This window comes from Thermobia domestica, chromosome 7 (genome assembly GCF_964235325.1).
Source record: "Thermobia domestica chromosome 7, izTheDome1.hap1.1, whole genome shotgun sequence".
Taxonomy (NCBI): Eukaryota; Metazoa; Arthropoda; class Insecta; order Zygentoma; family Lepismatidae; genus Thermobia; species Thermobia domestica.
This window is the reverse complement of record NC_137460.1, coordinates 154,830,448-154,847,201: the sequence shown is the minus strand read 5'-3', so window position 1 is coordinate 154,847,201 and position 16,754 is coordinate 154,830,448. Positions and strand designations below refer to the sequence as shown.

The window sequence follows — 16,754 nt, the reverse complement described above, 5'->3', positions numbered from 1 at the left end:
TATATCGGCTAAAGAAATTTTTAAACAAAACAAAACCGAATGCGGGTTTCTTACTTTGTCCTGAATTTTAACATTCGTTAAATTCAATAACATCTGAGCAGGGTTGAAAAAAAAAAAAAAGTTTTTAACGTTTAAAACAAAGTACTTTTACTTTGTACTTTGTTTTTTTACCGAGAGAGAGAGGGAGGATGAAGTTCGTTTTTTTAATTTTTCATCAGGTTTTGGCGGGTATTCCTCCCCCTTTGTGGTACATCCATAAAAATTGGTATGTGAAGCAATGAAGTAGTCCCCTACATGATAGTAACCTGTATGTGTACTTGTTGTTTATAGAGGAAGAGGGGGTCAAATTTGGTTAATTTACATTTATTTTCGGGATGGTCCCATATTACACAAGATATATTTCACTGAAGCGGTCTAGAAGCATAATTCTTGTTCGTATACATGATGTGTGCAACAAAAATGATTTCCATATGGACGTGGTGCTATAGTGGGGGAGGGGAGGAATACCCGCCTAATTCAATGAATGATTTTCTGTGCATTTTTTTTTTTTTTTTAATATTTCCCACATAAAACGAATTCATTACGCAATGGCAGCAATGGCTAAAATTTCTTATATTATTGTCACAAGTATGTGGCCTACACATTAGCATCATTTTGTCAGCGTAGGGTGACTGCAAGGGTTGCCAGGGTCCCGCAAAGTCAATATTTTCATATTTATAATGATTTTTTATGTCTGTTCTTTTTCTACGAATACGGCGGGAATTTCGCGAATGTTACCTCGTTGGAATTTGTGGTCTATAAGCTTTCCAATGGTGTATTACTTATGACTCTGTGACAATTAGGGGGGTCACCAGAGCCCCGAACGTGAGAGTCTACCATTTTGTTAAAATCCCTGGCGGGTGTCTAGAGTTAACTGTGTTTTTATGCCGTAGACATTAATTATTATAAGCTACCCATGTTGCAGATAGAGATGTATCTTGAAAACTGTTTAGTTAAAGTGTCATTTGCTCCTTGTAGGCTAGTCACTGATCTTTTCTATGAGTTGTATTGTATTTGTCAGAGCATTTTTTCTAGCTTATGATGTGAGAACTGTTCATTATTATGGAAATGATAGTGATCAAAAAATACCCAAGCTTTGAATTTGTGAATTTGGATCTTAGAATAGTGTATAGTGTGTTTAACCCCCGTTATTCTTGGAAATTAAGAAATGTTCAAATACTTCACTTGAATTTCTGTTGGTTTAGTTATACGCACACTGATGTGCAGAATTTCGTTCAGTAATTGCTGTTATATAATTGCTGTTATAACTCTGCTTGTAATTTACTCCATGCACAAATCCTGCGGAGGATGGGTTGTTTGTTAGAAAATTAAATTAGCTTCTTCAATCTGATATTTTAGTTGTTTTAAACATGTCCAACCAGCATAAAAAAACACGTTTAAAACAATTTGTTTAAAACGTTTAAAACAAACTGAATAAAACAACAGCCCTCGTTTTAAACATGTTTTAAACACTTGTTTTAAACATATCAACCCTGCATCTGAAACTATCAAGGTAAGATTTTTTTTTCTTTGCCTGTCTGAATTTAACTGGACTTACCTTCGTATCTGCAATACAAAATATAAATCTTCAAAAAAGACAATTTCTGAAGTAAAATTACACGTTCATATATATATAAGAATATTTATGTTCACAACTAACTCAGAAGGAATGATTCTAAAAATCTTGCAAAATTATATAAACTTACCAACACTTGGTGATATACAATAGTCATCTTCCACTGAATGTCCGTACACATCATCGTATCCATCACATTCTGCAATTAAAAATAAATAAATAAATAAATAAATACAATAAAAGTACGATCTTATATTTCGATGCAAGCTAGGTTTCATCAGCGAAATCTTTTAGATATAACATTCAGGGGCTTTACGATATTTTGCTTACGTTCGAAGCTGCATGTATAGCTGTATAGAATTCAACATGAAACTGCAACGAAATAAAATACCCTAAAATTAAATTAACCAACACAATTTTTCCAAGAATTAAAAAAAAAAAAAAAAAAGGAAAAAGAAAAAATACGGAATACTCATTGATTTTTCCAGTTTTCTCATACAATATAGAATTCAACATCATTGATGTTAATTAATAGACAATGGAATATTCAAGCACAACAGAAGTTGTGGTGCAGTCCATGAGATCTAAAAATATGAATACGAACCTCAGCAGTCAAAGGTGTGTGGCTATTCAGGAATGTAGAGTTGTAGCATATTGGTTAGCACACGGTAAGTAGAAGATTTGCGTTCAGTTTTTTGCTCAATCCTGTACTTTTTTTTTTCACTAAATTTTTAATTCGATTCGCACCTATGTGGAATGTGATGTAAAGAAAACTGACTGACTCCTCCAATATCAAATCGTAGCTAATTTCTGATACACAGAAGATTTAATTACAGAAGAGAACGTTGTAAGATCCTTCTGCTTTCATTTGCCCTTTTTAGTAATTATAAATCCAAAAGAAGGAAGCAGTGATGCGGTCACAAAGAACCACTTTGCTGAAAAGAATTTATTTACTATGTGCAGATATAGAAACATGCTTTTGTTTTTGCATTATTTATATATATATTAAAACACAAGATCTCAATCTTTTCCAAAACTTCCCGTATTGTTATTTAATGCTGTAGATGTCTACAAAATTTAGCCGTTAAGTGTACCGTAACATGGAGTTACTTTGCACAAGATTTAATCCATTTCTAAGAAAATCGCATTTAACTTACAAACGTAATGATTCAGAACACTGTATTTTAAAAATATAATAGCTAGATATATATAAGGAAAACATTAGTGCAAGTTCATTAGTAAACATTCACTATAACTTTTTATTGAAATATGTTATTGAAATATAAACTTTGGTGCAAAGTAACCCCATAGTTGGGGTTACTTTGCACAACATACAAAAAAGTATGTTCAACATATGAACATAACGTTTCTGTGCAATGTTTTCCCTTCAGTATTTATATATTTTACTTTCTGCATGCAGTCTACAAATATTGATATTAGAATGATGGTACCGGTATCGGTACTTAGTTTGAATTATCGATATTTTTAAAGAAAATAGTGTATTTTCTGGTACTGGCACAGGAACCGCATTCTTATAGTTTAGCACATGTCCCACAGAAATGGCAACTCAGGAAGAGAAAAAAAAAAAAATCCCCGTAAATTGATTTGCCTTGCTTATTACTTATGTCCAAGAATATCATCCCCACCGTTATTAGTGGGAGATTTACAGAATTTGAGATTTTCAGGCTGAAACTCACCCAAATTGCATGATTTCTGTTTTAAAAAATCTAATGTTTTAGTCATTCCTATGCGTATGAGCTGCAAGATACCCCCCCCCCCAAAAAAAAAGAAAAGTCTAGTGATTTCTAAAAAAAACGAAGTCTTTGTGAGTGAAGCCTTTTTCAAACTACTTTTCTGGATCCGCCACTGTTCATAATTTATTTTCCAACAAGAAATTCATTCCGATATCTTCCTAAATAGAAAATTTACCTAAATTTCGAATGCAGAAGGTTCCAGTAGTAATAATTTCCTATCTAAGCGGTATTCTGAACCGGTGCAAAGTAACCCGAGTAGAGGCTGAAACTGCCTTCTCCCACTTTTACTTTTTTATGACTTTAAAACGTTTCACATTTCGATTTCAACTACTGCATCAAAGCCTCATTATACAGTAATATTCTAAGAAACTGATTTAACTTTGACGGAAAATATACGTGATATCTTTCAAATTTTGGCGGCCTTTACAGTGACTGCTTTCCAAACCTCTACAACAATGAACCCTCCCGGTCATTAGAATTGATGTTAACCACCAACATTATACCCAAAATACAGTTAGATGCTCTATCTTACGGTGCCAGCTGAAACTTCCTCTTTTCTATTCATGGTTCTGCCGACAGAGGACTGTGAAATTCTTTTCATATTTTGTGCAAAGTAATCCCTGATGTGCAAAGTAACCCCGTCTTATGTTACTCAAAAATGGATTTTTTTTTTTTTTTTTAATCTTTAAATACGGAAGCATAAATAACTTGGAAGTGTGTTTGTGAACAAATTTCTTCAAATTCGAGAATTACGAACAGTAAGGTCAGATTCTGAATACTTCATTATCATCATTATTAGATAACATACTGAAATTATCACCATATCGACATGAAAATATTGAATAGTACCAGTTTGAAGTCAGAATGTTTACATGTGTAGGTATTTTTTTAAACAATATTCTGTGCGTTACGTAGACAGAATATTGGGAGAATGAAGAATTAAAGGAATCACCAGGTGTCTCTACAATCTTTTCTACCTGATAAAGAAAGCAGCACTATTCTGTCGTATATATATATATATATAGCAATCTGAAATATAGCAACTATTCATATATCACTGAAGCACTTCGCCAATTTGTAAGTTTATTTAAATTACACTTGTATTCATTTTGTACGCTTAGAAAGGTAAATCAAGGATACTCCCTCCACTCCCGCAAAAAAAAAAGAAAGACAGAGCTTAGCTTTCCTTTCCTTTACTAGTTATAAATCCAAAGACGACTACAGTGTGGTAATAAATGAAATATCAGTTTCAGAACATTTCTGAGCCACAATAGTTAAGTTTATTGTTTATTATTATTATTATTATTATTATTAACATATATGTACTTTTGTATCACAAAGTATGTTTATTGTTATATATTCAATAAACGGAAGGTAAAATTAAACGAAAGGGAAAATAATTGGCCACTATACCTAGGCATAAACAAAATCCAAGTAAAAGCTTTCCTACTGAGAGTGACGTCTATCATCGAGGTTGAAGCTGCGTGAGAAAACAGATAAATAACACCGGAGAATACTTATAATTAGCTAATGACAGAAGAAATACATATTCATGATTTTTAAAATTATCTTTGTTACTATATTTTCAGAAATTTGTACATTTTCTTCTGCGATAGTTTGAGACAGAAGCGTTTCCCCATCTTCAGGCAATCTTGTTGCTTTTATTTGCATACCAGTCTTGTTTTTATTTGGGAAACCCGGATCCGATACCCAGTGAGAGCTTATGTAGTTCGGATCCCACGCTAATATGTAGGTTTACGTGTCATTGCTGAAAGGGGCGCTGATCTCCAAATCAATCAGAACCGATTCTTTTGTTTTTATATTGTAAATTTCTAAAATTTCTAGTTTCTTGTCAATTAGAGAATATACGACTATTGTTTGCAACACACAGTGGAATGTTTACACTGTTCTATATTAACCGCCAAACTTGCATAAAAGTGTATAAAAAAAAAATGAAATGAAATCTTTGAGTTTTACGTCCCACGGTTATGCCGGTTAGGCTAAAGGAGACGGTGATTATGAGAAATGAATGAAATGGTGGAATGAAGAAAGTGGGAGGAAACGGGAGAACCCCGAGAAAACCCACGCACACGGTGTTTGTCCACCACAAAGTTCACTTGGCGGGGGCGGGGATCGAACCCGGGACCCCAAGCACCAGAGGTGAACGCTCTACCACTGAGCCACCGCGGCCCCCCATAAAAGTGTACAGTTTACATTATTTGACGTACCTACAACTCATATAAATGTCTTCCACAAAAAGCACTACTATATGCAATAGACCGATTGGATCAAACACTCGAGAGTATCGTTAAAATAATTTAACATTCAAAACTAAACACGTACAACTCTGAATTGCTATAAAGTGATTTCTAAGTAGATTGATATAAATGTATAATTTCCAAGCAAGTATTGGAAATTTTTCGTTAGGTGTAGATAAAATCTGTTTTATTGTAAAACAATATGTAAATGTATCTTCATGAGAATAAATGATATGTGATTAACTGTGATACTTTTTATTAATATAATTTATGATCACAGTACTCCAATTAATATCTAAGTTTCATTTGTCTGTATTTCAATCAGGCTTTTTGCACTTGATACAAAATGTTCATTCTTTCAATGAATGATGAGACATCTTGTGGTTGGAAATGTACAAAGTCAACCAATGTTGCCTTCAAAAAAATCTCTGAGTTCAACGACCCACGCTATGTCTGTCAGGCCAAGGGAGACGATGATTAAAGCAAGTGAATGATGATGGAAGAATTGGTGGAATGAAACGGAGTACCCCAAGAAAACCCAGAGCACGATGTTTTCCACCACAAACTTACTTGGCCGGGGATCGAACCAGGGACTGGACGCACCAGAGATAAGCGCTCTACCACTGAACCACCATGCCCTCAATGTCACTTCAAGTTGATGACGCGCTTCTACCTTGAGACATCGCAAAACACAATAGATTACTAAAAAATATAGGAACAAAAACGTAATTGAATTGCCTTACCCAGAAATTATATATTAATATAAACACTACACAACACTACGCATTTATAGGGAAGTCAGTTTAATTATTGAATACCACGCGTCAATTACATTCTCATTTAAAAAATGGTACGCTTAAAACAATACAAATCACTTATTAAAAATTATATGTACTTCGGATGTGATGTTTCAAATTCTCAGAGGAAACTTGTCAAACATACAGATATTTATCAATTTAATGGAAACAGCTGAAAAAAGTGCAAACTTACAAGATTAATATTCTATTGGACCACCCTTTCCCCTAAAAACAGTTTTGATGTGACTTAGAATGAAGTTGTAGAGATCGTGAATGCTAATAAATTAAATATTACACCATTCCGCTTACAGTGCTCACTCGGTTCCGTGAGAGAAAATGGGATGAGAAAATCTGCGACGGATTCGGGTCTCCAAAATAGACCACTGATGTTCAATTATGGTCCGGGGATTGGTCGGACCAGAGGTGGTGTTCAACTTCATCCCGATCTTCCTCAGACTACGCCGCAACAATAGCTCCAGCTATGTGAATGAGTGCATTAGCATCCTAGAAAATGGTGTCATTGCCCTCAATCGGCATCTGGACCACAGGATACACATGATGATCTAAAAATGGAGACATAATCATAGACCCGACTGATAAGTATCAGCAGCACAAGACACGCTAAAAAACAGGACATTGTGACCCACAACACTACACAGCCGCTGCTATGTTTCACGGTTGGGAAACTGTGGGAGACACTGCAGATCATACGCTTTTTAGGGCTTCTGCCACACACACAATCACACCTTCTGATTTGAAATAACATGAACAATGCATCACCCCATCATATTACACATTATCAGTCATCAGCAGTCCAGATTGCATATTCGCGGGCCCATTGTAGTCGTGTTAAAGCGTGATGGTTTATGAGCGGTCTGCCCGTGCAACCCGAGTCAATATGTCCATGTTACGTAAGTCGCGGCGGACTGTGATTGTTTACACAGGCTGTAGGGGGGTGGTGCTTGAGATCTTTCGTTACTTGCACCACAGTCGCACGACAGTTCTAATAGAGTCATTCCATATCAACTCAACACATCGTTTTATACTGATCCTTTTATACTGATGATTTTAATGTTTTTTACGTCACATGAAGATATCATAGCAAGATAGGAAAATGCCAAATTTCAGCCTTCTAGGTTGATTAGTTTTCGAAATTTCTAATTCTGGTCAAAAAATTACATGTATTACCTTTTTTTAATTTGATATATCTCGGCTCCTAATTAATGTACCGAATTCGGGTTTCTCGAAAAAGGGCAATTTTAAAGTTGTAAAAATATATATATGTAGTTTAGACCTTTATAAAGATACGGTCAAAATATAATTTTGGGATCGTTATGGGATCGAGAGATATAGACTTCGAAGGAAATTGTGTGAATCAAGAAAAATGTCTTACATGATTTGCATAGTGTTCACTGAACTTTCCTTGCGCTGTAACATTTGGCAATCATCCAAACTACTCAAGTATAGCGCATCTACAAGCAGAGACTCTAGCTCAGCCATGTGCAACAGCTGGCCCTCGGGTCAGTTGCGGCCCACTGAACTCTTTCATCCGGCCCGTCTGATCAGTTATTGAAAATGAATTTTTTACGTAACCTCTTGACCTGAATTGAAATTTTCCTGGATAATTGATGTCCACTTTAAAAATATCCTATGTTGGAACATCCAACTTACCACCGAACACTGAGAGACTAGTTCAAAACATGAAGGATCAAGTTTCCCATTAAAATAGAAAGTAAATACAATTTTCTGCGTTTCTTCAATAAGTAAATATTTCGGTTACCGTTATAGCTCCGTACAATAAACAATTTTCTTCATTTTGGCTATTCAATTTTTTGTGAAAATGCGATACATTGTCTCGTACGGCCCTCAACACTAGTAAAGCATTTGTGATTGGCCCACCCTCTGTTCCAACTTGTACATGTCTGCTCTAGTTAATGTCTTTTGAAGAGGTGTATTTCTAGAAAGCTCTGGTAGTTCTTTTGACGTTATCTTCAGGAATACGGTACACACGACCAGTAGGTTACTGGGCTCACTTTGCATAGAAAGTCTCGTGACTGAACCCACAATACTCCACCTTACTTGGATAAAATAATGAAGGTGATGGTCCAGCAGAATGCAAAAATGTTACCTTCATCTGGCCATCATCTTGATTAGTAGTGACGACATGTCCGAGCCACCAATTTCCTTCGTAATTTAGTCACTTATCCATGAATTTTACTTAATGGAAGCGTTCTGGATGTCAGTAGCTGGTGTATGCTGGATATTGAAGAAAAGGAGAAGGGCTTAGTCACTGCATACGTTTATCACGGGAAACAAAGGCATGGAATCTTCGTGTCCCTGGAATTCCGTGAATATCTTCGAACCATTTTTTAAGAAATTCATCAGTCGCGCCATATTCTGAGTGAGTAATAAATATGAACTCGATCCCTGAGACACACTTCTTTGCTCAATCATAAAGTTGTAATGGTTCCATTATTTGATCTGAGAATGGGAGCTAGAGGCTTGCTTTTCTTGCCAGTCTCTTCACTGTGCCTCTTATACCATCGCATGGGCCTTTATCATGGGCTGTGGCGAAAAAGTGCCACTCAGCCTGTATTCCGAAGTCTTGTTGGTGAAGTTTAGAAAGTTCTTACGGTTTTTATACTGTGAAGCTGAACCATCCAAAAAGTAGAAAATTTTCTCAGGAGGATTATTATCTTTGCTTCGAAGGAATTCCACAAGCTTCTTCTGAAAAGAGTAGAATACAACAGTATTGTGCTCAAGGCAGTCAGATATTATAACTAAGTTGTAGTGGTCATTTTTGTCACCTTTTCGGTGATAAATGACGAACGGGTGGACTGTAGCTTGGTTGGTATTCCAGTGAAATGATTGTGCCTCATCTTGTACAACAAAGTCATAATTTTCCGCGAAGTTACAAACAATAACAAATTCACTTTTAGAAATTTTTCGTTTAAGATGGTTGAAAAATAAACGCTGTTGCTTTGCTATGAAGTCATGATAAAGAAGATATTTAGTTTTTTGACAAAATAGCTCAATAAATTCTGATGATGGCTTCTGAAGAGTTTCTGATGTGTACATATATCAACAAACAACCATTGACGAAAAGTCACAGTTTCGATTAAGTTTTCCTCTAGGACGTCTTCAAGCAGTTTTGATGCCGTCAGTTTCTAGGCAAGAAGAGCAAGTTCCTATAGAACAATCCTCACACAGGTTTACACGTCATGAGGTATAGACAGTCCTTGTAAGTTATTACGGAACCATTAATAAGAGTTTGTAGCTTGGGATTTTCTAACGTTAACTTCACGTTCTGGTGTGTCGTACAAACCAGGGTTGGTAAAAACCATGGTTTCTATTGAAAAAAAAAAAGTTTTTTTTTTTTTTGCGGGGGGTTTAAACCTTTTTTTGGGGGGCTACATAATTTGCTCTATGTATTTATATAACATACGAACAGAAATAAGTTTGTTTCGCCTTGGTGTTATTATACAACAACCGGGTTATGCTGGAAGGAGTCTCATAAGCTTAAAGCGGAATCCAAACCGTTTCTCGGCTTACATCCGAGAAAATTGTCCTCTATTTGAACTCGAAACCGGGACTAATTGGCCACAAATGCGATACGTCTGCCGACTCACTCACGAAGGACTTCTGATAAAAATACGTTGTACTGATCTTTACATATTTGTTAATATAATTGTCAAGAGCCATTTCAGAAGGACAAAAAGATGAACAGTTGCACAAGTGAAGCCATTATGCAGAATTACATATGGACAATTTCAAAATACTGCAGAGTACAGAAAAACTAATTTAGTCCAAGTCAGTTCTCTACAACTTTTATTAGTTCAAGTTAAAGAAATACGATCTATTTTGTATATCAGTAAGAAAAGTGAATAAAGATACGAATTATTTGAGCCCACTTTGGCTCTGACCCATTTATACATAGATAGATACCAAATACACTTCTGATTTCAATAAATGAATCTCATGGGGTTTGTATGACCCCCCCCCCCCCCGCCCAAAAAAGGTACGGCATTTCGATGTACTTTTTCAATAGTAAACATTATTAAAACGAAACAACATTTAGAATTTTTCTTTGATTGCAATTGCATAACAATAATAAACTACAAAAAAATCACAAAAGAAACATTAATAAACTTATAAAAAGAACAAAAGTTGCTTTTGTAGCATAATCTCTTTGAGTAATGAATGGGGAATTTACGTCTGAATATAATACGAATAAAATACAGGAGTGAAACGTGATAACCCACAAATGTGTGTTCATCAAGATTTTACAAACACTTACAATTTTACGAATATTTTTTGTTGTTTGGTTTAAGCCAGTTGGTTAATTTGAAGAAAGAAAAAAAAAAAAAAACAGCTGGTTTAAACAAAAGTTTAAACCAGCCAACCCAGGTACAAACACAAACAGTGTGCGTTCCATTGGTTTCAGCTAACATCATTTTTTGGGCGAAGCTCTGCAAATTTAGAAAACCATATGTTCTTATAAGGAAACTGCTCTTTAAACAACTGCTATATTTCCCGTAAATTACACAAAACAAGAGGTTTAGAAATTTTAACTTTCTTCCCACTGCTGTCTCTCACTGAAAGACATTCTTTTATGCCTGGCATAATCCCAGAAATGTCATAACTTTGGTAGATTTCCTTGACAGCCTGGGAGTTTCTGGTGGAAGAATTCTAGCCGATTCGTTTCTATTATTTGTATCTCACGATTCTATCACGATCCCAAAATTATATTTTGGCCGTATCTTCATAAAGGCCTAACTTACATGTAAGAATTTTTCACAAACTTAAAATTGTCGTTTTCGAGAAATTCGAATTTGAACTTTCAAAAATAAATTAGTACACCCACATTGTATGTGTACTAATGTGTGTGTGTGTGTGTGTAAACAATGACTTTGCACGTAAATTAATTGAGTCGATATATATCAAATTAAAGAAACTAATATATGCAATTTTTTTTTACCAAAATTGGAAATTTCGAACCATAAAATATCGAAAACTAATCAACCTAGAGCGTTGAAATTTGGTATTTTTCAATCTTGTTATAATATCTTCATGTGACGTAAAAGCCACCAAAATCCGAAAATGTGAGGGAAAAATGAGCTTTTTTGTGTTGATTTCATATGGTATGACCCAATAATCAGCTTTCATGTTCGTCGGAACCTGTCACTGAGGGTTTTCTACTGACTACTGTTCTTCGCCAATGTGATTTTACCGTGAGTCTTGTAGCCTGTCATCACCTTCAACATTTTTTCTGGCGACACCCAGCACACCTCCCACTTTCTCACGTTCGCCCCACATAACCAACAATTTGCCCTCTTTAGAAATTAAAGAGGTCGCCCATTTTATACTATCACCGTCTGTTTAGTACACTGCATTCTGATCCTCACGAAGTTTGCCCTATCACACATCACAACGGGGATAGACGAAAAATGCTTTAAATCGTGTGAACTTCATGGTGACGTTTCCACATATCAAATCATCTGCATTACTTTTATCTCCTTTTCACCTTTTAATCAAGGTGCTCCATGTTCAATTCTCGGTCGAACCATAACCCTTCTTTCATGTGTAAACCAAGTAGCGGTTTAGATGTCACTTTAAAGCGAAAGTCTTCTTTATAACCTCGGTATTACATAAAGATGTTAAGCCTAAACATATGAAACGAAGCTTTTTTTTTTTTTTTTTTGCTTGCCTGAATGCTTGTTGCATTATAAAGAAGCAAAGGTTGCCTAAATGTATTGATAGACATTGGCAAAATCTATCGACTCTCTACGTAGCTTCCAACATTAGTTTGGATTGGACTTCGTTTTAATTTTATTGAATGACATCTACATACTAAATTTGGAATTTAATACCTCAGGATTTGCTTTGCATTTAAAGTAATAACAAGATTTTTCCAATGGCTAACGCGGGAGTTTCCCCATTTATATGTAATTCTGAATAATGGTTTCACTTGTGCAACTATTTATCTTTTTGTCCTGAAATGATTCTTGACAATTATATTAAGTATGTAAAGATCAGTACAACGTATTTTTATCAGGAGTCCTTCGTGAGTCGGCAGACTCATTGCATTTGTGGCCAATTAGTCCCGGTTTCGAGTCCAAATGGAGGACAATTTCCCTTGGATGTAAGCCGGGAAGCTGTTTGGATCCCGCTTTAAGCTTATAACACCCCTTCCAGCATAACCCTGTCATTACATAATAACAGCAAGGCAAAACAAACTTATTTTTGTCCATATGTAATATAAATACATAGAGCAAATTATTTAAACAAAAAACAAAAAAAAAAAAAAAAAAAACTGGTTTAAACCAAAAAAACGGGTTTTATGGTTTTTTCAATAAAAGCCATGGTTTTTGCCAACCCTGCTTCAAAAGACTGTATTTAAAATAATTAGTGAAGGATGTACAGCAGGATTAACCATGATTCCTAACGCAATTCCGTTTCGGAGTACCGGTATCTGGTTCCTCAAAACGAGGTAATTTTGGCAGTGGTAGGCCACAATCAAGTAAAAAAAACACCACGGTTACAGGAGAAATGAGTTGATGTTATGTAAGGGTAATTACCAACATAACATAACCTAACCTAACCTAGCCTAAACCATCAAAAACACAGAAAACATACGAAAAAAGTATGAATTTTAAGCAAAGAATTCTGCCCCCCACATCCAAAAATCGTAGCCTAACCTAACCTAAACCATCAAAAAATACAGAAAATATAGCAAGAAAGTACGAATTTTAAGCAAAAAGTTCTGCCCCCCCAATTCCAAAAAAATGTCCTCAGAACATTAAAGGAGCTGTTCCCATTAATCTGTTCTTTTGGAATCGGCATCATTGAACGAATCGAAAGTGAATGATTAGCCTAAAAGGAAAATTTGCCTGAATTTTTCCTGCTTGCCTTCTTCGCCTGTCATTTTTTAATATGACTGTTCCGAATGTCTGGCATACATGACATTATTTTTTCTTCGGCGTACGGTAAATAACAGAGTTGCCCGCGTCCCACAATTTTCAATGTTTTTTTATTACAAAAAAAATATACACTGATAAAAAGAGTAAATTCAATACCCCTCGTACGCCCCATGGCCATATACAGGGTATCAATTGTTAGCATGTTCATTAATTTTTATTGATACTAACTTTTGACATTTACTCCGAAGTTGGTCGTCCGCCTCGTTTTCGACAAAAGGCGTAATAACAGGCTGAAATTTGAAAATCAACCATTTTTAGGACTGTTTTAAAAGGGTAGGCCTATAATTGAATAGGGTAGGGATAAGTAAGGGAAGGGTCGGGTCGGGTCGGGTTAGTTTTGGGTTAAGGACGTTTGGATCAGTTTGTTCAAATTAATAGAATGTAATTTCTCAGCTCTGCGTAAGGATACGAAATGGAACGTCTTTGTACACTTCCATGTTCAGAATACAAATGCTCGTTACTTTCCCACAATTCAAGCATGTGGTAATGTTACGTCAAGTAGTTCCTTTCGCTTGCCAAATAGTTCCATACCTATAACCGCTTCTAAAAAAAATAATACACAACTTCCGCTTCTTACATATTATCAAGCAGGGTTAAGTTCCAAAGTTGGGCGTCCGTTTCCAGCAAAATTTTTAAAATTTACAGGAAAGATATAGATAATTTGTTTGTGTGCTTGAAAATATATAAGGGTCTGGAAAAATCTGTTTATTTGTTGTATATAAGCGGTTATAAACATGGGACTATACGGCGAGCGAAGGGAACTACTTGGCACAAGGTAACCGAACAGTTGCATTGTGGGAAAGTAACGAGCATTTATGTTATCAACATGGCGAATGTACAAGGGCAATGAACTAACAGTTTTAATATTTGTGAAGCAATACGTTGATAACGAGCAAAATCTTTTAAGTTTGTGAAGAGTACGGATTAATGAACCTAATAACAAATTGCAGAAAATGAGGAAAGGAGATAACAGCGAAAAAACATGGCAAAAGCGGACGCCCAACTTCGGAATAAATGCCATCAAGCATATAAACGAGAAAATTATCAATTTCTTCCCGGTATATTTTCAAAATTTTGCAACAAATGGACGACCAATTTTGGAATTTAACCCCTACTTTTTATGTTTGTAGCTCATAAGGGGAAGTTCCTCCCCCAAAACACTGAGGGGGAGGGAACTAAAAACTTCAAATACTCCCCCTTCCCAATCCGCTGTATGAAATGCATTGTTGGAAAGTTTCATTCTTTCTGAAGAGATAAGACACCTAAATTCTCTCTCTACGTTAATTAGGGGCCGAGCTACAGAGGTTTAAACTGCTGGCTCACCCCTTGAGCCGTTGGTCCTGAAAAGGTTAAATTATTCAGGATTATTTTTTCAAATGTTGGCATCCAGATTCTTAAGCCTATTTGCACATTAAAAATCCTGTTTTATTATCTTAAAACAAATATTGTTTTTCTACTAATCTCCATGCTAATCGTGATCACGAATTTCCCTCCCTTTTTCGTTAGTTCGGTTCTTCAACAACATACTAGTTCAGACTGTTTCTCTCAACTAGTTTACTTTTCTATTTTAAACTAAGTAAATTAAACTTCCCAGTTCAACTTATGCTTTCTTGCATATAAGAAAATAACATCCACAAATCAGACTACTGCTTATTTCTCTCAAAACCCTTCAGTATTAAAATAGGAACCATAGGCATTTTAACCAACGCTCCTTCTACAGGAAATAATCACCGTGTTTAATAACGTACTATTGACTTTCTTACTAAACAGGATAAAAAATTAAAAGTGATTGTTTAATCACCAAGCCTTTCGAGTGAGTTGACAGAACTCTGTTCTAAACGAAGCATCGTTGTATTTCAAGTACTAACCTTTCACTCTCAGGCTAACCAGGTGTTGTAACAGACATTTCAATGTTTCCGAATTAATGTCTTACCTTCGTCATAATTCATTTGCCGAACATTCCTGTGTCTCGACATTTTTAACGGCTGCTATTTACGTAACCATTATAATAACACAAAGATCTAAAATAAATAAGGCCATAAATGACAAAAATCTGGAAGAAATTCTATACTTGACCATTCGTCGTGTAACTCTACAGCTCTTATCAAGTAAACGTTTGTTTACAAAATAAAACGTTTAAGGCAATAATGATAGAATTTTAAAAAATAATATTTCTTTTTATTGTAACTTCACTATAGAGAAAAATATTAGAATCACTTTGACTAATAATTATTTAAATCTTTTTATAGCGTATTACTTCCTTTTTCAAGGACAGTACAAAAGTCGTATTTAAATCCATTCCATCTAATATACACCGTCAATAAAGTCCAAATCTAGTTCTGCGATAACTGAATCATAAAGTTACAACAGTAAATATAAACATATATAAGCATATGTATATATAATTTTTTAAAAAGCAATATTTAAAATATGCTTAGATAAGTATCACATCCAATCACGTAAATGGCTCTCAACACACGTAAAGATCATAATGCCGTTTGCAGCAACATAATATGTAAAACTTTTCAATTTGTAAAGTTTTCAGGGATTCATTCCATAACAATATTAAGGAAAATTTGCGATTTGCAAGCAACACAAAACATACCTACTATCGCAGACCACGTGCAAGTGATTGTGTATATATACAGGGTGTCCCAGGAGGAAGGCGCAATATTTTAGGAAATGGTAGTATGAGTGATTCTAAGCAAAAAAGTTGATATGAACAAAGGTTCTAATCTCAGCGGTTTGAGAGCTACATGTCATGAACCATTTTTGACTTTATGTTGCGTATTTACTCTACAGGGGTGAGACAGCGAATTTGAAAGGTGATGAAATGGCTCTTCGAACGGTATGCAAGATGTGGCAGTGGTATCTTCAGGGGTGTAGCCAGCAGGTTTGTGTAGGGGGGGCCGTCGTTTTTGAGGGGGGGCCAGCTACAATGTACAAAGTAAAAAAAATGTGTTGCTGCTAGTGTTTTTGAGGCCTGAAAGAAAGGAAAATTTTGGTTTCCTCCTGGAAGACTAAAAACACTATTTTAGCTTATTATTATTATTATTATTATTATTATTATTATTATTATTATTATTATTATTATTATTATTATTATTATTATTATTATTATTATTATTATTCATAAATTATATTCAAGATAGTTTTTATTATGTTTAATCAAGAACTTCTGCCCGGGACCAAACGCTATACTTTTGTGCATAACTATAAAGGTAATAAAGAAAGTTCTCTCCCTTTTCGTGGAGGTCTGTGTTCAATTGGACGTCACACAATGAGTTGAATGCGAGTGAAGATAAGGCGAACGTCAGTTGTTGGTGTGGGTATATCCAACATACTACCTG

The 16,754-nt window shown here is 35.1% G+C and overlaps 1 protein-coding gene across 4 annotated transcripts in view; it reads right to left on the bottom strand.

Annotated features, from left to right (window-relative positions):
* The window catches only part of HBS1 (translation elongation factor EF-1alpha (GTPase) HBS1), a 126,341-nt gene extending 110,678 nt beyond the window's left edge, over window positions 1-15,663 (bottom strand). For 2 of the 4 annotated variants that reach the window (XM_081765459.1, XM_081765460.1), the window contains exons 1-2: window positions 15,338-15,519; window positions 1,746-1,814 (exon numbers count right to left, since the gene is read on the bottom strand). In XM_081765459.1, coding sequence (XP_081621585.1) covers window positions 1,746-1,814; window positions 15,338-15,380 — 112 coding nt within the window. In that variant the 5' untranslated portion in view covers window positions 15,381-15,519. Of the gene's footprint in view, window positions 1-1,745; window positions 1,815-15,337 lie in introns of all 4 variants that reach the window. The other 2 variants (XM_081765461.1, XM_081765458.1) reach the window with 2 other exon arrangements.
* Between the last annotated feature and the right edge of the window lie 1,091 nt (window positions 15,664-16,754).